The sequence below is a fragment of the Coccidioides posadasii genome, chromosome 1, assembly GCF_018416015.2.
Source record: "Coccidioides posadasii str. Silveira chromosome 1, complete sequence".
NCBI lineage: Eukaryota > Fungi > Ascomycota > Eurotiomycetes > Onygenales > Onygenaceae > Coccidioides > Coccidioides posadasii.
This window is the reverse complement of record NC_089407.1, coordinates 674,532-697,975: the sequence shown is the minus strand read 5'-3', so window position 1 is coordinate 697,975 and position 23,444 is coordinate 674,532. Positions and strand designations below refer to the sequence as shown.

Below are 23,444 nucleotides of genomic sequence, written 5' to 3'. Positions count from 1 at the left end.
GGGAAGATGAGATATTTTCTGCCAGAATCAGAGGCACACGTTATTATTAACTAGAAAGACAACAATTATCTCAAAGATCAGTGCCTGTCTTGATAACATGTTATTATGCATGAGTGAAACAATAAAGAGGTCTGGAACATACGCTCATGAAGAAGTTTGATGTTGACGTACAGAGAGATAAGTAGAAATGTGTGCAAGAAGTTATAACCCTTTTGTGCTTGTTGCTATGGTGGACGCGAATACTGCAAGTAAGCTGAGGAAGTCACAAATAGCAACACTGGAAACACCCAGCTGCAGAATCCTTTAACGTATTACTAGACTTGTCTTAACAGCATTGAAGCTGGCTTGTAAACTGCTGCCATAACTTGTGCTTTTTTGATTAAGAGCATTCTCGACTGCTGCAATCCAAGGCTCATATATTCCAGCGCTTTCACCAATCTCCAACATATCCTGAAGTGTATCATGGATTGTAGAAGTCTTGTACGCAGGGCAACCAAACGCATTCGTAGCAAGTAGAACCTTTGCACCATGGATGAGACGCATACTCATGGCTAAGGCATCTGGGCCTGACATCCATCCCAATATACCCCTAGCTTGCTTTTTACGCAGCTCCTCACGTAGTTCTGATAAACCTTCAAACACCCAGGAGACAAACTTCAGGCCCAGATCTGTTGGGGGACCGCTATGGTCTAGTTGAGCAAGGACACTGGACCATATTTCAATCTCTCGAACTTCGTCAATATAAAGGTTTTGCTTCTCTTCAAGGAACAAAACTGTACTCTCCTTTTGAAGTTCATTAAGCTGATCTCGAATGGGGGTGAATGAGACTTTATCGCCTCTATTTCCCATAAAACGGAAGAGAGCACCTTCGAAGACTTTGTGAGATATAGGGAAAAACTGGGTGACGAACCTTGCAAGCGTCACGTTTGTTGTGAGAGGCAATTCCGGAGTTGGAAGCAAATCGGAGAAAAAGTTTGATGCGATATGAGCGGAAGCATTCCGTAGTTCTTCGTCATCGTCGTTTAACATATCATATAAAAGAAAGTAAATCTCAATGAAAGAAGCTGAATAGGGGCTGTAGGCATCCATTCTTTCAAGTCCGAGGATAAGGCACTTCATAGCACAAATTGCAGAATATCTCGTTGAGAATTCCTACGTCAATGTTAGACAGCAGTATTATTGGCAAGAGGAGAGAAAATCTTACTGTTTCCTCCGCCAAGGCGGACGACAATGTCTGAGCCATCTTCCGTAAATCAGACCTCAACTTAGTAGAAGATTCCAACGCTGCGGTTGAATCAACTCGGAGGGGAAATAGACATCCTGCCAGATGGATCGAAGCATTGAACCTGGCGCGGTCCCAGAGTGGAGCGCCGCTCTGTTCCGTAAAGAAGTCCACAGATTTCGCCCAGCGCTTGAGAAACTGGAGTTCGGGGGGGAGTTGTGTTTTCCGTTCGTAAAATCTCTCTAACGATTCTGCAAGGCAAGACATCGCCGCGGTTTTTAGTAGTGACGACTGAGTTATCTCAATTGCACATTTATATAGCTTAATCAAATTTAATTGAAGGGCTGCACAATAACGGAAGCACCGATGAAGTCGATCCAGTACCCAGTGAGCACCGTCTATATCTGCGACTGAGATAGCTTCCAGGAATTGCGCCACCTCCTCCGGGGAGTCCTTCAATACTTTCAAAAAGACAAGATCGAACGAAAGGAACCGCACTAAGAGTGATGATGATCGGGAAATCGAAGATCCTGAACTGGATTCCAAAGCCTTACCGAGGAGCTGCTCGGTTAGATAACCTTTGAGGATATAATCGCAACAAGGCAGTACGTTGTCTAGCATGTATTAGCTCTTGAAGTTTGAGAATGAAGAATGTCGGGCAATCACCTTCCTGTCCACATCCAATGCTCGCCTCCAAAATATTCGCTAACATTTCAAAAAGACAGGCTTTTATATAGGGCGCTAGCTTAGAATCATAGAAGCTCCTGAAGACATTCTCAATTATGCCCATTATATCGTTGATGTTACCTAGACGCGTTAATTTGCATTCTCGACGAGAACATAGGGCCAAACATACCACACCAATAACCAGCAGGAGACTCCCATAGCTTCTGAAGCAAATATTTTATGCACAAGAGTAACCCATGTACTTGATTTGGTAGTTGAGTTCGTAGTTCGGGGCTAGAAAGCTCTTGGGCGGTTTGCAGCAGGTCTGCCCTTTTCACCAAAGTGACGTACGTCCTCGCCGCATGATCTCTTATTCCCCAAACGGGATTTGAGAATTGGGATAGGGCTAACCTTTTTAAGATATCATCATCACTAGAAGGACGAGCAGGTGCCTTATTTCCGATCAGCTCAAGCGCAGGGAAGACCCGCTCAGTGAGTATGGAGAGATCCCAGCCCCTAGATGCTTCGGATTCGTGATCCTTCTCATTAGACACAGGAGTATCTAAAAGGCCGGACAATAGTGGCACTAATCCGTGATACTTCTCAAATGGAACGCTGTGGTTAGAATCCGAACCAGGCATTATAAATATCCCACGACGAGATTCTGGGGTTGGGCGGCTCATCCGATTTATTAACGAGCGAAACAGCATCAAGCCGCAATTACGAATTGCCCAACTAAGTTAGGTTAGTAATTAAATGCGACATAGACATACCTATAAGGGCATACTTACATATTTGACCCAAGACAATTGGCTGAGATATTTAAGGATGGCATAACATATGGCTCCGTACTTTGGGCGAGGTTGGTATTTGTAAAGATATCTTTCAGGCAGTTCAATGCATGGACTTGGGGTAATTCCAAATCGGGCTTATCAGTTGTCTCCATGGGGCTTGTCCGAGAGATATTTTGGAGCTCCTCCATGATTTGTCGGAATAGGTTCCCCCCTGGCTGAGATGTGGCTATTCCGGTGACTATAGCTGGAAGACCAGCAGATCTTCGGGTGAGCCTGGACGCTTGATCGTAGATAATTCCAACGGTATCCTGATCAATTAGTCTCGTTTTGTGAAAGGTGAAGCGGCATATCTTACTTTATACCATGCAGCCGGTAACGCCCTTGTTGCAGCGTCATCAGACTGGAAGCAGCGTAAACAGCAGGAGGCGAAAGTCTGAGAGACGGTAGAAAAAGCACCCCTGTGTCTCAATTCCGCTAGTTGCTCGAAACTCAGTTTACCTATTTTTGAAAGTGTCTCGTATCCAATTCCGTTTCCGTTTTGGGAACCGCTGGGAGCAAACGTCGTATTTATCAAAATAGCGTTAAGTAATAGACTGGATTATTAGCGAATTTTTGACCAACCGAACTTCAAATTTGGGAGTCGTACCTTGATTCACGCAACGCCCGCCATGAGAATGAGAGAATATCTTTGGGGCCCGCTAGGTCTTCATCCGGATTCTCATGCTCTCGCTCCGGTGAATCAACACAGAGTACGTCTTGAACACCAAACCAAATTCTGGAGCAAATTGAAAGTATCCGTTTGAGGAAAGATGACCAAGCCGAGACCGAGTCCTGAGAAGAAGACACGATAGCGTGAAAATTGGGTGTTCCGACAATATACCTATACTCAGACGTCAGTTGACCGGCATGGGAAATTTTATGGCTGAACCAACCTTAAGGCGGAGACATGTCCTTGAAGCGGGGTATTGTGAAGTGTAGCATGGAATGATTCCACCGAACAAGAAATGTTTTGCTCTAAATTCAAAAGCAAGTTATCAACAATACCATACGGGGTCCTATTCGGACTTGAGTCGATATCAATAACTCCAGCAAAATCAAATAGAAGACGGTGCAGCCGGCCAACAGTGTCAGAGTGATCGGCTCTACTAGTATGACCCGCCATATCTTCAGCTCTTGAGACAGCGGCCACTAACTGTGAGTAGGGGCTTGGGCCAGTAGCTTCCGAACGTGTTTGGAGGAGGCCGCCAGGGAATAAGCGAAGAAGCATCATCGATGCCTCTCGAACATCGTCATATGGATCAAGCAGCAAGTCTGCAATAGCCCTGAATAGGCCGGGTCTGAATACTTCTATGGTGAAGCGCCAAGTTTGTTGTTCCTGGCCTAGTTTAGAGAAATGCGCCCGGTCAATTCGGCTGTCGACTCCGGACTGCAACAACAACAAGAAAACTTTGAGAGCTAGAATATGTCTTTGATATGAGGCAGTGGGGCGAAGCTCATTTTCAAGGAAGTCGATATACCAATATAAAAATGTTTTTGCATTCGGTGTGGTAATAACCTTTTGATTTAGTTGAGCATTTTCCAATTCAGGATTGCCGTCAGAGGGTGCTTGAATCGTGGTGGAGCTGCCTCGAAGTCTAATAGTTAGCCTCCTTAAAATACTAAGAAGCTGACTCCGGGTGTTGGAGTCCGTTTCTGCGTGTATGTACGGGAGGGTGTCTGTGAGGATCTGGAATGTGAATGGGGAAAATGGCTTTGCAGTAGCTGGATCTGTTGTGAGCAATGATAAGGCAGGGATCCTTATATTCTCATCTGCGTGGACCAAGAAATGCTTGTAGTCTCTCGAATCCAACAAAATTGACGATTTGGCAACGGCCGGACTAAGTTTTTCGAAATCTAGAGCTCATTAGCATTCGCCGTCCCGTTCGGTTGAAGCTATGACTCACCCTCTTTGTCATGAACCAGCCCTAGCTCCTTTCCACGCTCAAGAATGGCGAAGAGAAGAGTATATTCTTCATTCGAAGCTTTAGAGCGTGTTTTTGAACGAATGGTATCAAGGGGTAGAGTGCTTACGAAGGACAGGAAGTCCTTTGGCTCCGTTTTGAAAAGAGGGAAAAGAACATGGTTAGCTATGGGATCTAAACAGTCCAGATTCATTAAAGACACATATTTTAACGGTGCGACCCAAAAGGGGTCGTCATTTGCGTAATACCGAAACTCATAGGCGGCCGCCACGGATTTAAGTCGGCAGCACAACTGGGAAAATAGCATTCCTGCAGGGAGCGAAATATCCCGGTTATGAGTATTTAGTAGAAGCACTAGGCATAATATGCGGGCGGCATATAGATGTAAACTCCCTGGCGAAATATCCCGCCTGGTTTCCTCATCCGCAAGACGGGTTAAAGGTACTTTGAGGTCCGTACAATATTCGCCCAGGAGCGGGATCCAGCTTGAATGGTTGGCCCATAGCCACTCTTCCGCCGAATGAAGCCAGTCCACCACGTTGACGGCCTCTTTTCGGATGAGGGACTCCAGTGAAACGAGAGACGCCTTTAACCTTGAGCGAGGCTCAAACAGAATAATAGTCGGTACGGTAATCCTGGCTATGTGCTCACACACCAGTCTAGAGGTAGCAGCGTCCATGTACTTTGAAAGGATCATGATCAGGGTGCCAAGGACCTGTTTCATGGGCTTGGGTCGGCCATTCTGATAGCGGTCCAAGAAGTCCTCGAAGACAGGTATCCAGGTTTCTTTGGACAGCACAAAGTGGCGGAGCTCCTCATAGTCAGATTTCAAGGCCGACTCTAGATATGCGCTGACAGCATTGCAAATGGCTGTATTATGCGACCCGGGCAGGTTGGCAGCTGCAAATGTATGAAGAAGACATTTCCAGACTTGCAATAATTGCCTGGAAGGAATATTAATATCTACAGATGTATAATATATAACTTAGTTACTCCATTGCTATGAAGGCGCTTACTGAATATCCCGAGATTGCAATATAAAAGAGCGCAGCGGGCCTTTGGTGATGTCCTTTAGGACCTGTTCAGGAACGACGAAAACCTCTCTATCAAGAAAATATGACTCCAGACAAAACTCCCTGGCGGGGTCGTGAGATCCCTCTGTCCCCGTAGGCCCCATTGTGTAGGGTAGCAAAAAGAAAAGATGAAAAGAAATGGAGCAAACGCCAATCGCTACTTCGTCCCGCCGCCCGTCAAAAAATTCGCTTTGCTTGAAGAGTGAGGTTCCGATCCGCGGCTATTCCCATTTAAGTTTAGTTCCATACGTGAAGTTTTCCCTTGGCCAGCAGCCAATCAAGACGCAGTAATCTGGGCAAACAGAGCAAACTCGGCGTCGATTCAACTTTTTTTGCTTCTCAGGATTCAAACTCCAGCTCGGTGGAGGTTCTGATTCAAGCATTCACCCGCCCTTTGACAGCCCATTTTAGCAGTCAATCCAACAAGCGCAACAGGCGCACATATTTAATAGTCTCCTTTTTTCTCTTTAATTGGTTATTTCTTGTAATACCTCCATACTCTCATCATGTCGATCTGGGACACCCTCTCCGGCCGGAAATCTTCTACTTCCCCGGCTCCGGCTGCCTTCGACCCTTCTTCCGCTCACGATGTCACCTCTTTCCTCTCTAGCACAGCCATTCCTGATCCTTCAGAGTTACACCCTCTCGCGGGACTTAATCGCGAAACACTAGACTATCTCACTCTCGAGGACTCCACATTGAATGAACTCCCTGGTTCTCAATCTGCACTTCCTTCCCGGGGGTGGTCCGATGACCTGAGTTATGGCACCGGAACGACGTATCTCACAGCTCTGTCCATTGGAGGTCTTTGGGGTCTTACAGAGGGATTGAGGAAAGCACCTCCCAGTGCGCCTCCCAAGCTGCGGCTGAACGCCGTGCTCAACTCCGTGACAAGACGTGGCCCTTTCTTGGGCAACTCTGCCGGCGTGCTTGCTATGACATACAATGGAATCAACTCGACGTTGGGATATGCCCGTGGCAAGCATGATGCGGCGAATAGCATTGTCGCTGGCGCACTGAGTGGGATGCTTTTCAAGAGCACTAGAGGCTTAAGGCCTATGATGATATCCGGAGGAATTGTCGCCGGTGTGGCGGCCGCCTGGACCGTAGGGCCGCCCATATCCTTCATCAGATTCGACATTGCTTGTTCTGACATCTACGCTTTTAGGTTGCCCGACGCGTGTTCTTTTCATAGAGATAACCGGTTCCCTCCCCGGACCTATTCGCCGCTACTTCCGCCGCGCCAGGATGCAGGTTGCGACAATATGACAGTCGCAAACGGCCTTCACCTTTGGAGTGCCTGCGCTGGCGATCCGATACTGAGCCTATGTAATTCATCTCGGACCCGAGCCACCGCCATTATCCTCCCCGTGTATTATTTACCCTTTTTTTTCGCTGGTTGATTAAAAAAAAGAACGCATCTTCCACTCTGGCGCACATCTGAGAGGTATTCGAGTTAGCATTGTCCTCGCATTCTTCGTATATGGACAGTGGGTTTTGTCAGTACGTCATGGGAACTGATTTCCTGTATTGTTTGTACATATAGAGGTTTTGGTTTGTTTAGCTTTTCTTTTTGCCCTGCTGGCTTTGCCTGCTGCTAGCTGGAGGAGTTTGACTTTCTCAGCATTTTATTCATTTAATGGAATGTGCTATGTATGTGTAAGTTAAATGAAAACCAACACTTTTGCATGATCCTAAGCCATTAATATAGAGACCTCATTATGCTATGTTGGATTTATCAACCAATAGTCCTTAAAGCATGTAGAAAGCCTCCACGCACAACCGGGACCAACAGCATCAACAACATACACTCACCGTTGTGCTAGGCTAGGCACGAGGGATGGAAAATCTGAGGTGAGTACCGCAGACTACTCAACTAGTTGGCATTTAGATGGAGAGCTTTTCTGCTGGTGAAACTTCTCCATGAGCACCTCATTAGCTCGCTGCTTCCTGCTTGGTGCTCTTGCCAGGCAACAGCTTGAGCAATCAATCGTTGTCTGTGTTTGCGCGAGGAAAGCTCCATATTTTCCTCTTGATTCCTCGCACTTTGCTTCTTTAATGCAAGAAACTGGGCCTCTGTCAACAGCCTAGTTCTTCGCAGGCCTCCAATTATCATTGTTATAGGATAAGATGGACCACATAAACACGCGCAACAATAGCTTGCCCATGGAAGCAGCACAACCCCGACCCGCAATGGTCGATGATATGATCCACTGGCTTTGGTACGATGGCTTCTATCGTGGTGTCGTGGGATGGGTGAATTATTGGCCCATAGATGAGTTATTCAACAACCCTCAGCCAGCGCCAGGGCTCCCTGGCTTTGACTATGAAGATGGCTCGGACCAATTCGACATGCGGGACTTCGATTTCAACGCGGCGCTGGGAGAGGTGGCAAAAGAAACGGCTTTCAGGGAATATGTTAAAAGAATGATCAGAAGACACAGACAACTTCTTCCCGCAGCAATCGATGAGATTGATCGTAGGTTGCTAAGGGAAGGAGTCTCACAGCAGGAAGTGAATGAGCTTACTACGGGAGCTGCATCCGACGCGTATGGGAAGTTGGCAAGGCTTGAGGAAGCCCGCCGTCCGTTTCCGATGCCGGAAAGAGTACAGTTTCGCGTCATTTCTGATCTTCCTGGTCGTGAATGGTTACCGTCTGACTTGTACCTGGAACATGCCTGCGGCCTAACGGATCTGGTGGACGCAATACAGCGCCATAGGCTGATCCGATACTACCCTGCTAGACAGATCGGATGGACAACAGATGAAAACAGGGGAGTGAACAATTATAGTAGCCTGTCCGATGATACGAATGATGGGACCAGGCGAAAAATGCTGGCGTACAAGCTAATCCCTAAGGACAACGAAAGCACTTGGGTAGCACAAAACACAGACGGATGGGACACGATCTCTGACGACAGCGTCTTTGTGAAAATGATGGGAGAATTGCAACAGGATGAAACAAAGATAGCAGCAATATGCCATGTATGCTAGCATAGGGAACCCTGTGCCACGCGACCGGCAAATAGGCTAACTTAACTATTGATGCAGGAATCAACACTGGAAAATATAAGACAAAAACAGGAGCAAAGCTTAGCCATATTCTCGGAGGATTTTAGGCTGCTCAAGCCGAAGGATATGGATTTAGATCTCGCGGCGACGTTTGAGTTTGCGACGGAGGCCTGGGAAGAGGTGGAAGGGTGCACACCGTTCCCTCCAGATTTTGACTGGAGTCGACTGGAAAATGGGAGAATTAAGAACCCAGACGGAACGCTGCCCAGCAGGGACGATGAGCTGTGACAGACAGGCGATGGATGACGGTAGCTGGACGGGGAGATGATGCGTGTATGTATGGGTTGCGGAGTTATTCACTAGTAGTGATGTAACAAAGTCTTCACTATGCGAGGCGGATGAGCGAGAATGTTGGTGTTTTGCTTCGTTTGTCCTGGTTTCCAAAGCCGGTGGATGCTTCGATTCTCAAGTGTGATTGGCCGAATGTTGAGCGGCAGCGGAATAACCTTAAAGCCTAATTTGTTAGTCACGCACCTATCGAGTCCGTAAAGCAGCACCAGGCCAGCGACGAACGAACGCCATCACGCTCCTCGCCTCGCTTCGTGCGCAGCCCGTCCACCGGAGCGAGCGGATAAAAGGAAACGATGGGACGCAGGAAGAGTGCACAGCTTTCGTCCCAAGTCATTCTGCCATCCCTTTACGGAGTGTCCTCCTATCTGGAGCCGAAAAGGACACCCGTTCAACGCCAACCGCTTCGTGTGCCATTGCAGTGCTGCTGTTACATCATCCTCGACTCAAGGATCCCCCCACCTTTTCGCTTCATGCACAAGCAGCTATTATTAGATCTTTGAGACGGGAACAACCTTCAGACCAACTTTGGCCCTTCAGGCCTCCAACGCCGTCTCCGTTGCGTCTTCGGTGACCACCCAGACGCGGCCTCTCTGCAACGGCCACATTCTCGATGGTAGAACGCAACCCTTCTCGGACGGAGCCTCATCCAGTCAACGCCGGCGCTACGACACTTGGACTTGATGCATCACCTCGAATTTCGCTGACGACGACGTCCACGACCATTTCGACCAAACATCCATCCACCGCCTCAGCCTCTCTTTCTGACCAGCCCCAGCCAGGATGCCCTCCGAACAGGCTTGTTGGCCAAGCTCCGACAACACCGAACTTCAAGGTCGCCCCCCACGATGACTCAAGGCTCTTGACCAACCTTCTGCCAAACGAACCTTCCACACCTCTGCAAAGGCCTCCTGCCCTCAGCGTCCGCACGGACTTTGGAGACACAAGAATCATGGCTCCGGGCAGCCAACCGGACCTCGATGCCCCTCTTCGAGCCAGTCTATCGTCCACCAGCTTGCCCCACAGAACGTCGAGCTTGCGCGCTGCTCTGGCTGCTCCACACTCCAGTACAGGATCTCTCTCTCCAGGTTCCATCTTCTCATCGCCGCAGCTCGCCGCTCTGACAGATATCACCCCGCTGCCATCACCTATCCAAGGCAACTCGCCTTGGAGATGCGGTAGTTATCAGTCGCTCCCAAGATCTCCGTCAACAGCATCATATCGGGGCTCCACCTTCAGCCTGAAATCGCTAGATCCGACCAGACCACCGAGATCTTCATCTGGCCAACGTCGAGGTTATGATACCGCTCCGGGTGGTCAGGACCAAACACCTGCCGAAAAGGATGTCCATATAAGAGTACCGCAAAACGGCCATGCGCGCAACCGGAGTCTTAGCGAGTATGTCCCGCCTGCTCTGCACGTTCCAGCAGTTCTAAAGTCTCCTTCGAATAGCTCAAATGGCGTTAGCTGTGTTTCACCTTCTCCTCGACGGGCTGTGCAAAACAAGCTTCACCGTGAAGAGTACCTAGCCGTTCAACGTGGCTTAACGATTCCCCATGCGCACCCTCCAAGTCCACCCAGCACACGTCGTGGTGAAGAGAGTAGCGAAAACGGGATGGCCCCGGGTTCACTCGGGCCCAGTCTCTCCTCGGCTCAGGTGTACAACGTCAAGTCAGTCAGAACGCAGCAGCCCCGAAGGTATCGAATGATTCGTCAACTGGGACAGGGCACGTTCAGTCAGGTCGTGCTTGCTGTCCGAGAGGGACTCCCAAATGTGGAGTTCAACGGAACTCACGATATCCCCGCTCAGCCCCGGTTGGTCGCGGTAAAAGTAGTCGAGTATGGTCCTGCGGGCGGGGCTGATGAGGAGAGAGTCGAAGTGTCTTTGAAACGAGAAGTTGACATTCTCAAATCCATCCATCACCCTTCGATTACTCAACTCAAGGCTTTTGGTAGTGACAAAAAGAGGGCTCTCCTAGTGCTGGATTATTGTCCCGGGGGCGACCTGTTTGAGTTCGCCAGCCAGGCGCCAAAAGCTTTATCACCCCCGCTGATACGGAGGATATTTGCGGAACTGGTGGCTGCTGTGCGATATTTACACCAAAACCAGATCGTTCATCGTGACATCAAGCTCGAGAGTAGGCTTTTCTTTGCTTTTTCTTTTTCTTTTATTTATTTATTAATTTTTTTTTTTTTTTTCGTTCTACCCACGCATGCTGACCGTCGCCCTCCAGATGTACTCATTAACGTCCCCACCGCAGTGATGCAGGACATCTGTGAATGGGAAAGTTATCCGCGATCTATCGTCACTCTAACGGACTTGGGCCTATCCCGGCGCATTCCACAACCGCCGGAGAGTCCTTTGCTCCACACGCGGTGTGGATCAGAGGATTACGCCGCCCCAGAAATTCTCATGGGCCAGCCGTACGACGGTCGATCCACGGATGGTTGGGCTCTCGGAGTCCTTCTCTACGCTATTGTTGAGAATAGGCTTCCGTTCGACCCCCTGCCTGGTACTCGCGGCGACCCCGCTAAATTGCGCGCTCGTACTCCGCATCGTATCGCGCGATGTGAGTGGAGTTGGTATCGATATGGCGATGATGATGGAGAATGGGATCCTGCGAAAGGAGCCGCACTGGACGGTGCGCAGCTCTGTGTGCAGGGCCTGCTGAAGCGAAGTAGTCGACGGATGCAACTAGATGATATTGCGAAAACTGAATGGGTTAGCAAAGCGATTAAGGTCCCAGGAGGGTTGAAAAGAGGAGACATCGAAGGCCCTTGAGGAACATTGTTGTTTTAATTATCCTTTTGTACTTTTTTCTTCTTTTCTTTTTCCTTTCCTTTCCTCCTTTTTTTTCCTTCTCTTTTGGTTGGGAGAAGGGTTGGTGAGTATTTGCTGTGTATCCTTGCTCCTTTCTCTCCCTGGCAGATGTACTGTACCATGTTTGCTTTACCTTTTAGATGAGCGTGATTGCTCTCCGTACTATAAAGCCATATATGGTTCTTGGATGATTCATGTTTGGGATACCTTTGGCTTTGTTTCTTGGTACGCTGTATTTTTAAGCTTCTCTTTGCTATTTTGGTGTTGTTAGCAATAGGAGAAAGGGATCATGTATGTATGTGAACTGAGCCCTTTCTTAGTTATAACCACTTACATTCTATATATAGAGCATGTACATACATACAAATGAAAATGTTATATGCGGCAAATGACAATAATTGGAGTTATTTTTTTATTAATCACATCTACGCGTGTACGATCCGTCACACCACTAAGGCAAGTTTGATAGTTACCCAGTACAGGGTAGATCCACCAAATAATTCTGTAGACCAGTTGCTGTTGGTTCTAATGTGCTCTACACAACACTAGTTAGTGCGTTCTTGAATCCTACTGCTCCTGAGCTACTAGTCAAAACCAATCCGGCATATAGATATTAGATCATGTCGTCGAGGCACTTTAGCACCCATCGTAAAATGTTTACATTGCAGTTTATTCAAACAAGACCAGCAATTGTCAGCATCTTAAGTTTTTGATCAGTCAAATTCTTGTGAAACTATGCCAAATGGAAGGAGAGTCTGCTGATGTTCTTGGAGTATGTGATTGGGTTGCATCTCTGATGGGAGGCTTGCCGGGCATGTCGTGAACAATTCATGCGTTGCCCTACTGATGTACTGGCTGTGCAACTAGTGGAGTCAGCATCGGGGTCCTATAGAGTTCTTCATCACAAGATGCGTAGAGTCCTGAGATTCTAAGAACATGAGCAGCAACTAAGTGTGATTAACCAAATCCTAGGCTCTAAAGTACGAGGCACGCGTTAGTTTCCTAATTTAGCTGCTCGAAGCCCAAAATTCGGAGAATTTTCTAGGCTTTCGCCTCTATGGGTGATCATCACTGGGCAGCCAGCGGCCGATTTTTGTCTCAGTATCCAAAAGATGGTGACTGTCCGGTTGCGCTGTATTTCAATGTCGATTGAAAAGACATTCATGGCAAATACTTCGAGAAACGCGCTCGCAGACCCATTCAGTTGGAAAATGGCGTTGATAAGGCTGCAGGAAGTTGGGGGAGAGCTCGATCCAACAGCTACATATCAAACGCCATTCGCTAAGATGTGGCTAATTAAAAGAGAGCGGGGTCATCTTCCGGATGCCCTGCATTTCCAATCCCCGTCACCTCCACAGAACAGCGACAGCAATTGTACCTGGTACCTAAGAGAGAAACGGCTCGCCACGTAGAAAGGAGGCGTAGTGACCAGGAAGACGCCGTGAAAAGAGTGTCAAGGCCTCGGAAGCGCTCCAGAGTCAATGGAGAAGATAGGGTGTGTACGTCAACTATTCCTCTCTGTTTGGAGACGGATAAACTAAGAGACTTCAAGAATTCAAGATATCACTCTATATAATATGCAACTGACAACGCGGTGTTCGATTAGTTTTCGGAGTTGCCCGGAGTTACTCCAGTTCAAATCTTGGCTCGGGAACTTTTGTGTCGGATTCGGTGAGATGAACACCCCAATTCCGGCCGAGACCATGTAAGTAGCGATTCATTAACGAGCACTTAGGGGGTGTTAAAGCTTCAGTACAGGGAACAAGAGTATTTTTGCCCGTTGGGGTCCGCAGGGCATGATGGCTACGATAATACCTTTTGGTACTATCCTTGACGGCATTCCGGCCTTTCAACACTTTTGGTAACCCTTCGCCTTCTCTTGGTGTCGGCAGAGTCATGTGTCGAACGGTGAAAAGGAAAGGTTTCACGAACAGAGCTGAACCGTGTTTGGGACGTGAAGTTTGTCTGAAGCCCTCCAGAGCAGCAGGAGCCGAAGCTCTCTCCCTTGGAGATAAAATAGTTAAGGGAGACAGCCGGGACGGGGGATATCCATGCAGATTTGGGTTACTGATTCCTGGTCTTCATCACCGCCTCCATCTGATGAAATTTGGTTCGACATCGTGATAACCTCCGCTACGATACACAGAACTCGTCATCTCCCACCTCTCCTCCTTAGTCAAGATGGAGTGGTGCCTTTTCGGGCACGAATGTTTCTCCCAGCATCCCAACTTTCGACATTAGCTATTGGGCTCACACGAGGGGGTGGTAATCCAGAACGCCGCAGGCTTCGGACCCTAAGAGAAAGTATTTCAAAGCAGTAGTGGAGACGATGAACTCCCCTCGTGTCGAGAGACGGCTGAGGGAATCTGCTGACGAGAGGCGGCATCAAGGTAGTTGGCTTGCCAGAGATTCCCTGCTAGACGGCATGGCAGATAACAAGGGTTGAGACTTGCCGAGTCTAGTGCAGGGGATGTTTTAGCTAACCGGCAGTCTCTTGGGTAGGCGGTAGACTTTTTTCGCAGTAGGTAGTGGGGGAATTGCCTTCGAGGACGAAAGGATGGTGGAGATACCCGGTGTCGCCCGTGCCGAGACGGCGGAGGGTTTGAGGTGACAGATGGCCGGGCGCGATGTCGTGTTGGCGAGAGAGGAGGGGAGAACTGCACGCAAACATCTCAAACACCACGCGACATTGCAACCTTCTTCCAGTCCGGCCTTCACCAAGCGTCAACATCCAGCTCGCTCGGGTTTTATCGACCAGATCGACAGTGCCAGCAGCCCAGCTCACGAGATCTTCCAGCTGTCAGAATGATGTTCATCTCCCGACCACCTGGGGAGCCCCTGGACAGAATGCTTCTTTTGCTCCCCGACTGTAGCCTCGGTAGGCTGGGGTTGCAGGATCGAAGATTCGATTCCCAACACCCCTGGTCCCTGTCTCCTCTTAATGGTGGCCAGGGGGTCGGGCCTGCGTGCATCTTATTGTTGACACTTAACTCAGATCATTGACTAGGATTATTCCTTGCGCGATACCAAATTTGGGTTAGCTGTTGACCATGGCATTGATCATCGCAAGAGTTTCTTTAACCTTCAACTACGGAGAACTGGATGAAACTAAACCACAACCGCAATAGACGCACGCAATGGCAAGATAGTGATGTTGCAATACAAACCGATCGCTGGATTCACATGGCAAGCATTCTACGGGATTGTGGAGCGCCGCCCTCGGGGGTGGCAGCCCGGCCTCAACCAGCCAAACATCCACCAGGAGCGCCTCTTCTGAGAACGGAGGCCTTCCTAGCCTTAGTTAACTAGTTGACTTATTTCTGGAAAACCTGTTTGGCCAGCATGTCTCTCAATTCGTGTTCCCCCGTCATCCCCAGATTCAGTTCGGTGGATATCCTCCGCCGCCTCCACCCACAATGTAACGCCTGTGGAAAGTAGGTTTGAGGATATCAACCATCTGTGTCTTTGGGTCGAAATTCATCAACTTCCCGCGAACGGGATTGAGGACCTTGGGCGGAAGACGGGAATTCGTTATGGCCGGAATTCACTTTCTCAGGAGGTCAACGGCATCGTTGCCTTCGATCCTTTCGGGGTGCCCTGCGCTGTGGCATGCGCGAAGGCTGGAAATATACCCTTTCCTCTTTTCGTTTCTTGCATCATATATCCGACTGCAAAAATGCCGAATCCACATTTTTCCGCCTATTCCCCGGGCCAGCTATTGGTTGTGGTCTTAGCATTCGCTTTCTTATTCATTTCCTGCAATACTCCGTACTCCACAAGGGATTAGACATCCACTTCCTGGGCATCGTGGCACACCCTGGCCATGACAAGCACTTTTTGGGTTTGCTGATCATGGTGGAGTTGTCGAGGGGGCAGGTATAAGAACCATCTGGTATCCCCAAGTCATTGAGGAACGCAACTGGTATTTTCCTCTCAACTTGGGAAAATTCATATCCATTTCCAGTTCAGGGATACCCCTTCATCATGAAGACCATTACATCACTTATGCTATTGGCCTCGGCCGGCTTGGCCAGCGCCGCCAACAGAGCCGCCATGGACCGATTGATGTCCATGAAGCTGGAGGCCCAGGACAACATGGAAAGGGACGGTCTCTTCGAAGCCGGTAGATACCGTGCTTCCCGCCTGGTCAAATGTGTGGACGGGAAGGCGGGTGAATACTCCTGCAACAATGTTGACTTGCACGGATTCTTGCCGCACGAGGATCTCGGCAGCCAAACCAGAAGGGGTAACGACATTTGGGGTAGGTGGATTCTGTCGGCTGTCCATTAATTCATGCCCTGGAAGCTAAAACATTCATTTAGGCTGGACCTCGCGGGATGGCCGGGAATTCGGCGCTGTTGGACAAACTGACGGAACCGCATTCGTGGAAATTATGAAGGACGGCAGCCTCGAGTATAGGGGCAGATTGCCAACCCAGACCTCAAACATCATATGGCGTGATATGAAGGTTGTCGATGGATACGTGTACATCGGCGCCGAGTCACCAAACCACGGTCTCCAGGTCTTTGACATGAGAAAGGTAAGCATTAGTGCATGCAGCTATATCTCTCTTCTTCATCTTCACTAAACAGCTTTTTGCGTAGTTGCTCAATGTCACAAGGCCCGTCACCTTCGACAAGACCAAGGACCTAACTGCGTGGTACCGTGGCTTTGGAAGCTCACACAACGTTATCTCCCATGAGGAGAAAAAGATGATTTACGTTGTGGGCACACCCCGCAATTCTCCCTGCAAGGGAGGTCTCTATATGCTCGATGTTTCCAATCCCGCCAAGCCAACGTCGCCAGGCTGTGCTCACCAGGATGGATACGTGCATGACGGTAAGCATAATATAACCTACATCAATGTTGTGGAAATCGGCACTGACATGCAGTCAAGCCCAATGTGTTATCTACACTGGGCCGGATAGGCAATTCAGGGGCCGCGAGATTTGCTTCAACTACAATGAAGATACCCTCACCATCATGGATGTCACGAACAAGCGCAACCCAAAGATCATCTCGAAGACCCCATACGTCGGTGCTGCGTACACACACCAAGGCTGGCTGACCGACCCCGTCAAGATGGAATACCTCCTGCTGGATGACGAGCTCGATGAGAGTGACAAGACAGGTGAAGCCAAGAACGGCCACACCACCACCTACATCTTCGACATCAAGTCGTTGAAGAAGCCCAAGCACACTGGAACCTACCAATCACCCGTCAAGTCGATCGACCACAACCAGTATGTTGTCAACGGCCTCACGTACCAGGCCAACTACGGCAGTGGCCTCCGTATTGTCGACATCAGCTCCGTCGAAAGGGATCCCACTGGCAAGTCGTTCAAGGAAGTCGGTTTCTTCGACTGCCACCCTGAAGACGATGAGCAAGGTGGTGTGGTTGACTTCTTTGGTAGTTGGAGTGTGTACCCATACTTCAAGAGCGGATACACCCTCATCAACAGCATTGAGAGAGGAGTCTACTCCGTGAAGTACACTGGGCCAGGAAGAAAGTACCACTGAGACGCATGGCCGTGATGCATGGATAACGGCTCTAAGACGAGCAGGAGGAGTGTTAACCTTCTTGTAAATATTTGCTTACCATCCTTGAGAGCTAGGTTTTAGCTGTACTCCGTACGGAGCAGTTGTCTAGTTTCGTAGATATGGAATTCAGAGATGCATGTTTCTATGAACGAGCTGTCCAGTTGGTCATTCAGATTCAAGCAATTGGAGTTGAAAGTTAACTAGTTGCCTAACCCTCAAGCAGCCCCCTCCGAAAGAAGAGTCGACCCAGCCATCAATGCAGACTCCTGTCCCAGTGAGCTGCTCTTACAGGCCAAAAGATCCCTTGTTAATGCACAGCTGAACGATTTGTCCTTTTTATCCTTTTTCCCCCTTCCCCCAAACGCCGCCAGCGCGACCGAGCCACAAATGCGTTGGCTGTGATTGGCCGGCCACTGACTCACCAGCGACATCGGAGGGGAAGCTTGATTTTCCCCACAGCGCGTTTCTCCACTCGAGCTCTCCAAGAAATAAAAAGCTGAACCCGGGCCATCCACCGACAGCAGTCCACGCGCACCGGGAGCATCCACGGCCCTTTTAAGCTGTCCATTGATTAGCTGCGTGCCTGGATCGATTGAATACTAAAGTCTGACTTTCAACTGAGTGCCCAATTGACGGATTGGCGGACCTGCAACGACCCCTGTTGGCACCCTCGCCGAAATGCTTCAGCTAAGGCCTCGCGGGCATATGCCCTACAGGCAATTGCTCACTTCTCTCTCTCAGTATGCAGAAAACTAGGCTTTGGCTTAAAGCTGGTATACTATCATAGCTAACTCTCTATTTTTTTTAAAATTTACAGCCGTGCCTTTTCTTCCAGATCGACTTTCCAGCAGAAGTCTTCGTCGAATCCCCCGTCAAAGTCAGGAAAGCCATTAAATGAAGTATCCAGCCATATCACGCAGCCAATCTCCCAGGGCGCTTCCCAGGCTATGCTTTACGCTACCGGGCTTTCGACGGACGACATGTCCAAGCCTCAGGTCGGGATCTCCAGTGTCTGGTACAATGGGAATCCCTGCAACATGCACCTCCTGGACCTAAGCAACATCGTGCGGGAAGGCGTGCAAAAGGCAGGATTGATCGGATATCAATTCAACACCATTGGTGTCAGTGACGGAATTAGCATGGGAACAAAAGGAATGAGATACAGCTTGCAGAGCAGAGACCTAATCGCCGATTCGATAGAGACCGTCATGGGTGGTCAGTGGTACGACGCAAATATCAGTCTGCCGGGATGCGATAAAAACATGCCGGGAGTTATCATGGCTATGGGTCGTGTGAACCGGCCGAGTTTGATGGTATATGGGGGAACGATCAGACCGGGCTGTGCTGCAACACAAAACAATGCTGATATCGATATCGTGTCCGCCTTCCAGGCATACGGCCAATTTTTGACCGGGGAGATCTCCGAGGAGCAGCGATTTGATATTATCCGCCATGCCTGCCCTGGTGGTGGTGCATGTGGTGGAATGTACACCGCAAACACCATGGCTTCGGCTATCGAGGTCATGGGAATGACCCTTCCAGGCTCTTCCTCCAACCCAGCAGAATCTAAGGCAAAGAAGGCCGAATGTCTGGCTGCCGGCGAAGCCATCAAGAACCTTCTCATCGAGGATATTCGACCATCCGACATCCTCACCAGGACCGCATTTGAAAACGCCATGATCTTGGTGAACATCACTGGAGGCTCCACCAACGCGGTCCTCCACCTCATTGCCATGGCCGACTCCGTCGGCATCAAACTCACCATTGATGACTTCCAGGCCGTCAGCGATCGCACCCCGTTCCTCGCAGACCTTAAGCCATCCGGAAAGTACGTCATGGCTGATCTGCACAATATTGGCGGCACCCCATCCCTGATTAAATTCCTACTGAAGGAGGGTGTCCTCGACGGTTCGGGAATGACTGTTACCGGTCAGACCTTGGCCAAGAACGTAGAGAATGTCCCTGACTTCCCATCTGACCAAAAGATCATCCGACCTTTCAGCAACCCAATCAAGAAGACCGGCCATCTTCAAATCCTCCGTGGCAGCCTCGCTCCTGAGGGAAGTGTAGGCAAGATCACAGGCAAAGAAGGAACAAGTTTCACAGGCAAAGCTAGAGTGTATGACGATGAAGATGATTTTATTGCCTCTTTGGAACGAAACGAAATTAAAAAGGAAGAGAAAACTGTCGTTGTTATCCGATATACTGGACCGAAGGGAGGACCAGGAATGCCAGGTATGTTTGTTGAACCTTCTTTTGATGTGATTAGAAGCTATATGGCTAATGCTTCCCTATAGAGATGCTTAAGCCTTCTTCTGCCCTGATGGGCGCCGGATTGGGCTCTTCTGTTGCCCTCATCACGGACGGGCGTTTCAGTGGTGGTTCTCATGGCTTCTTGATCGGACACATCGTCCCTGAAGCCGCGGTTGGCGGACCAATCGCCCTCGTTGAAGACGGCGACATCATCACCATCGACGCCGAGAAGCGAGTTCTCGATCTTGAAGTCGGTGAAGACGTTCTCGCGCAGAGAAGGAAGAAGTGGCAGGAGAAACAGGAGGCAGGCCTCGGTCGTCCAACTGGATTGACGATGAGGGGAACTCTGGGTAAATATGCCAGGTATGTCGATTAACTGGAGTCCTTTTTACATCCTCCTTTTCTTTTCCCCCCTTCTTTACTGGATGCTTACTGATAACCCCTGTACAGAGCTGTGACGGACGCTAGTCATGGATGTATCACCGACGGTGTATGATTGTATGCATTTGGATGTACCAAGGATTCTGGGAATTAAAATTAGCGATTTTGAATACAAAAAGCCTTTGAAAATATTCATTGACTTGATTATTTTTCCGTGGTGATGTACTTGTCAAGATCGTATTGCTTCAATGTCCGTGAGCTATCATAGGAGGTACAAACGAAGACTGAACCTCTGTAGATATATACATGTCCTGTACTCCGCAACCGCAGGTGATTGACTATTCGCAAATTCCGATGGACGCTGGGACGCCCTTTAAGGATTCGCGTTCATGAGTACAGCATAAAGACGAAAAGGGGAAAAAACAAAGGGGTGGGTTTCAAAATATTAGGGTAGAGATGTGTGCAGTCTGGAGAAATAGAATGTGGGTTGTTACATTCGAAGCCGGGTTTGGAAAAAGGTAACTGAGATCGAATGGGCTTCCAGGATCGCAGGACAGATTTTAATTGAAAGGAAGCAGAAAGGAAGTTTGTTTGGACAAGCCCAGATCTTTTCCCGAAGAACCCTGTGGAGTTTGTTTCATCTGGTTTCATAGCGGGGATGAGATGCTAAGACGCTTCGTGTAATTTCGCCCAGGCCGCCTCGGTTGCTAAACTCTCCACTCGTTTCTGGTACAGCGCCATGGAATGCATACTGACATCGCCAAATACAACTCTGGCCAGCTCTTCGTTTCGCGTTAAATACGCTCGGGCACACTGTTTCCCCTCTTTTCCTTCATTGCCTCGTAGGATTATCAACCCTCCTGGCAATGTCAGCTTCGGCGCCGGTCTGGACCATACCGCTGACGTTGCCTTGCGCTTATCGAATTTCTTCCGATCCCTCGAGATCAGGAAGGCAAATTTACGGGAGAGGAAGCCCGCTGGTTGAACGGGAGGAGGAGGAGTGTTGTATAAGTCGATGAGAGAACGGACGTATGGCCGTTCGGCGAGGGTTACGGGATCGCCTTCATTGATGATGCTGAAAAACAACCAGTTTTGGAAATCTTTCTCGGTTGGCTTGTTAAGAGGCTGGGCCGAAACGGGTGGTGCACCGAAACTAACGCAATGGATTCGATTGAAGGAGCGCCGGAGGTTGATGAGATCGGACTTGACGTTCTGAGAGAGCATGTGTGCGTAGAGGAGACTTGCAATGGCCCCGCCAGTGGAATGTCCGGTTATAACCAGCGAACCGGCAGAACGAGACGGGTTGTCTCTCAGAATTTGTCGGAGACGCGAGGCTACGGGCTTAATCAGTTGTCGAGCGACGCCCAAGAAGCCCGCGTGGCACAGGTTATCAGAATTGTCGAGGAACCCAGCTGGTGACTGGGGCTCTATCGTCATATTGCTAGCCCAATCTTTGAAAGAAGTGTACATTGTTCCTCTAATCGAAAGCACGACGAGATCAATGTGGTCTAGAGCAACGGACTTGATCACCATAGCATTGGTCCCGCCTTTAACGTCGGCCTCAACAAAGGTTTCCCTTTCCGAGTCTGAAGGCATGCTATAGGCACGCTGTGAGAATTGTGCAGCGAGACAGAGGATAGGCCATATGGGAAGGGTGCTATCAAAACAAACGTTAGCTTCGAATCACGGATAGGCCTGAAATCCGCCCGACCCGATTGATGACATACACTCGGAGATGTGGCAGGTTCGAAGGCAGTTGGGAATTCCCATAGTTATACACCGTCGAAGAGAAGTTTATCTGTCGGGCCGAAGGGACCAAAGAATCACGTTTTGATGCTTTAGACTTCGTTCCCAGGGAAGATTGTGATCTAACGTGCAACGGTCCGAGCGGATCCACGTTCATTACTGCGCAAACACACCAACGTCAGCAGGGAAAAAACACATATATTAACATGAGCATGACTCACCCAGTTCTTTTTCTTCCCCGCTGAACGATTGCATGTCTATTGAATTGATCAACTTCACAAATTGCTCGAGTATGCGGGTTGAAGCATCGGGGAGAATATCTGGCACTGACTCCCTCTCAGTTTCGCTTGTCTTCGAAGCTGGTGAGGCTGGCGTTACAATCGGTAGACTGGATTTAGACAATCTGCCCGAACGGGCATTGATTCGTGCCGGAGGTGTGAATTTGCCCATATGGAAGGACTGCCTGCTTGATCCAGGGCGTGAAGTGACTGAAACAGCGGAACCTTGCGGAAGACGGCACTGTGAAGATGGGACAGAAACGATTGAGGAAGATTGAATATAATTCGCGGTATTACTCGAAGACGGAGTCAAATCCTCCTCGGAGGAAATAAATGGGACGTAGAGAGCGCGAAGCTCCTTGAGGTCGCGAACTGCTCCATGGAAGGAGAGCGGCCGGTCATTCGAAGAAAGTGATAGAGAGGCTTTGGATTCGGATTCTTTTGATGAGCGCAAATGTGCGGATTCCGGACGAGCATATGGGTAGAAGTACGATGGCTCAGGCGCAAAGAGCGGGCTTGTGCTACGCTCCTGGTTGACCTGTGCGGCCCTTGTAGGGGAACCTCCGTGCTTCATGGCGCTAGTCATCTGGATGTCTCGAGGTCGCAAGAACAAGTGACTTGACGACCGTATGTTTAACGAGCGGCTAGAGACTTCATGGAAGATGGAAGATTTGGTTTGATGGCTTCGTCGTGTGTTATCGCTTGATGTCTGACATCAGATATATGCGACGCCGCGTATCACATTGCCACAGGTACCTGTAAAAAGTGGGTTAGCGAGGCCAATGGGCCGAAGATTGTTGCACACAGCAGTTCGTCAGATACGTACCCGTTTAGCCGCGGACATGTTAATAAACTTGGCGCTTCCCAGTCGTTGGAGCCAGATCTGCGGCTGGTTTCCGATCTTGGGCTCAAAAATCTCGCTGAAATGAAAGCGAAACTAGGAATATGTTACACTTTCTCAGAGTGATGGGAAGGAGGAAGGATTTCAGAACTCAGTGACATCAACGACTTGGCGGCTGAATGCAGAACTCAACCCGTCCACTTCAGCTCCGCGTTACTGAAGACGGGACAGCTTGACTTGCCCAGCAGCAGGATGCAAGTGACAGACACAAACACGAATGCCCGGCCTGCCTTCGATTTTAATATCGGCTCGAACACCGCAGAGCCGTGGCCCTTTCTAATTGATGGCCAACGTTCGGAGTCACTTGCAAGGATACTGTAATCAGCATGACAGGGACCATCGAGCCAATATTGTCAGGGGGTCAACATATTTGGCGCAGGTGATTCGATGCATTGTCCTCGTTTGTGCACCACTGCTTTCGTGGAAAAACGTGGAAAGACGATCCCG

The 23,444-nt window shown here is 49.3% G+C and overlaps 8 protein-coding genes across 8 annotated transcripts; 5 read left to right on the top strand and 3 right to left on the bottom strand.

Annotated features, from left to right (window-relative positions):
* Window positions 1-303: 303 nt before the first annotated feature.
* On the bottom strand, window positions 304-5,820 carry D8B26_000163 (uncharacterized protein; the record flags this gene model as incomplete). Its single annotated transcript, XM_066123134.1, has 10 exons — window positions 304-1,152; window positions 1,205-1,836; window positions 1,889-2,029; window positions 2,079-2,623; window positions 2,680-2,990; window positions 3,038-3,275; window positions 3,329-3,562; window positions 3,615-4,575; window positions 4,626-5,587; window positions 5,660-5,820. The coding sequence occupies 10 exons, from the start codon at window positions 5,818-5,820 to the stop codon at window positions 304-306; spliced, it is 5,034 nt and encodes a 1,677-aa protein (XP_065979206.1).
* Window positions 5,821-6,103: 283 nt separating this feature from the next.
* TIM23 (Mitochondrial import inner membrane translocase subunit tim23) lies at window positions 6,104-7,417 on the top strand. The gene is made up of 2 exons (XM_003067627.2): window positions 6,104-6,822; window positions 6,885-7,417. Exons 1-2 carry the CDS (start codon window positions 6,223-6,225, stop codon window positions 6,909-6,911), a joined length of 627 nt encoding a protein of 208 aa, XP_003067673.2. The 5' UTR covers window positions 6,104-6,222; the 3' UTR covers window positions 6,912-7,417.
* Window positions 7,418-7,846: 429 nt separating this feature from the next.
* On the top strand, window positions 7,847-9,016 carry D8B26_000161 (uncharacterized protein; the record flags this gene model as incomplete). The annotated part of the gene is made up of 2 exons (XM_003067628.2): window positions 7,847-8,701; window positions 8,768-9,016. 2 exons carry the CDS (start codon window positions 7,847-7,849, stop codon window positions 9,014-9,016), a joined length of 1,104 nt encoding a protein of 367 aa, XP_003067674.2.
* Window positions 9,017-9,341: 325 nt separating this feature from the next.
* On the top strand, window positions 9,342-12,248 carry D8B26_000160 (uncharacterized protein). The gene is made up of 3 exons (XM_066123133.1): window positions 9,342-10,474; window positions 10,544-11,214; window positions 11,311-12,248. Exons 1-3 carry the CDS (start codon window positions 9,690-9,692, stop codon window positions 11,856-11,858), a joined length of 2,004 nt encoding a protein of 667 aa, XP_065979205.1. The 5' UTR covers window positions 9,342-9,689; the 3' UTR covers window positions 11,859-12,248.
* Window positions 12,249-15,881: 3,633 nt separating this feature from the next.
* On the top strand, window positions 15,882-17,417 carry D8B26_000159 (uncharacterized protein; the record flags this gene model as incomplete). The annotated part of the gene is made up of 4 exons (XM_003067630.1): window positions 15,882-16,158; window positions 16,220-16,437; window positions 16,502-16,736; window positions 16,795-17,417. The coding sequence occupies 4 exons, from the start codon at window positions 15,882-15,884 to the stop codon at window positions 17,415-17,417; spliced, it is 1,353 nt and encodes a 450-aa protein (XP_003067676.1).
* A 523-nt stretch (window positions 17,418-17,940) lies between these two features.
* Window positions 17,941-20,187, top strand: ILV3 (dihydroxy-acid dehydratase ilv3; the record flags this gene model as incomplete). The annotated part of the gene is made up of 4 exons (XM_003067631.2): window positions 17,941-18,178; window positions 18,256-19,673; window positions 19,736-20,054; window positions 20,142-20,187. The coding sequence occupies exons 1-4, from the start codon at window positions 18,117-18,119 to the stop codon at window positions 20,185-20,187; spliced, it is 1,845 nt and encodes a 614-aa protein (XP_003067677.1). The 5' UTR covers window positions 17,941-18,116.
* A 331-nt stretch (window positions 20,188-20,518) lies between these two features.
* On the bottom strand, window positions 20,519-21,975 carry D8B26_000157 (uncharacterized protein; the record flags this gene model as incomplete). The annotated part of the gene is made up of 2 exons (XM_003067632.2): window positions 20,519-21,729; window positions 21,800-21,975. The coding sequence occupies 2 exons, from the start codon at window positions 21,973-21,975 to the stop codon at window positions 20,739-20,741; spliced, it is 1,167 nt and encodes a 388-aa protein (XP_003067678.2). The 3' UTR covers window positions 20,519-20,738.
* A 44-nt stretch (window positions 21,976-22,019) lies between these two features.
* On the bottom strand, window positions 22,020-22,682 carry D8B26_000156 (uncharacterized protein; the record flags this gene model as incomplete). The annotated part of the gene is made up of 1 exon (XM_066123132.1): window positions 22,020-22,682. The coding sequence occupies one exon, from the start codon at window positions 22,680-22,682 to the stop codon at window positions 22,020-22,022; it is 663 nt and encodes a 220-aa protein (XP_065979204.1).
* Window positions 22,683-23,444: the final 762 nt, after the last annotated feature.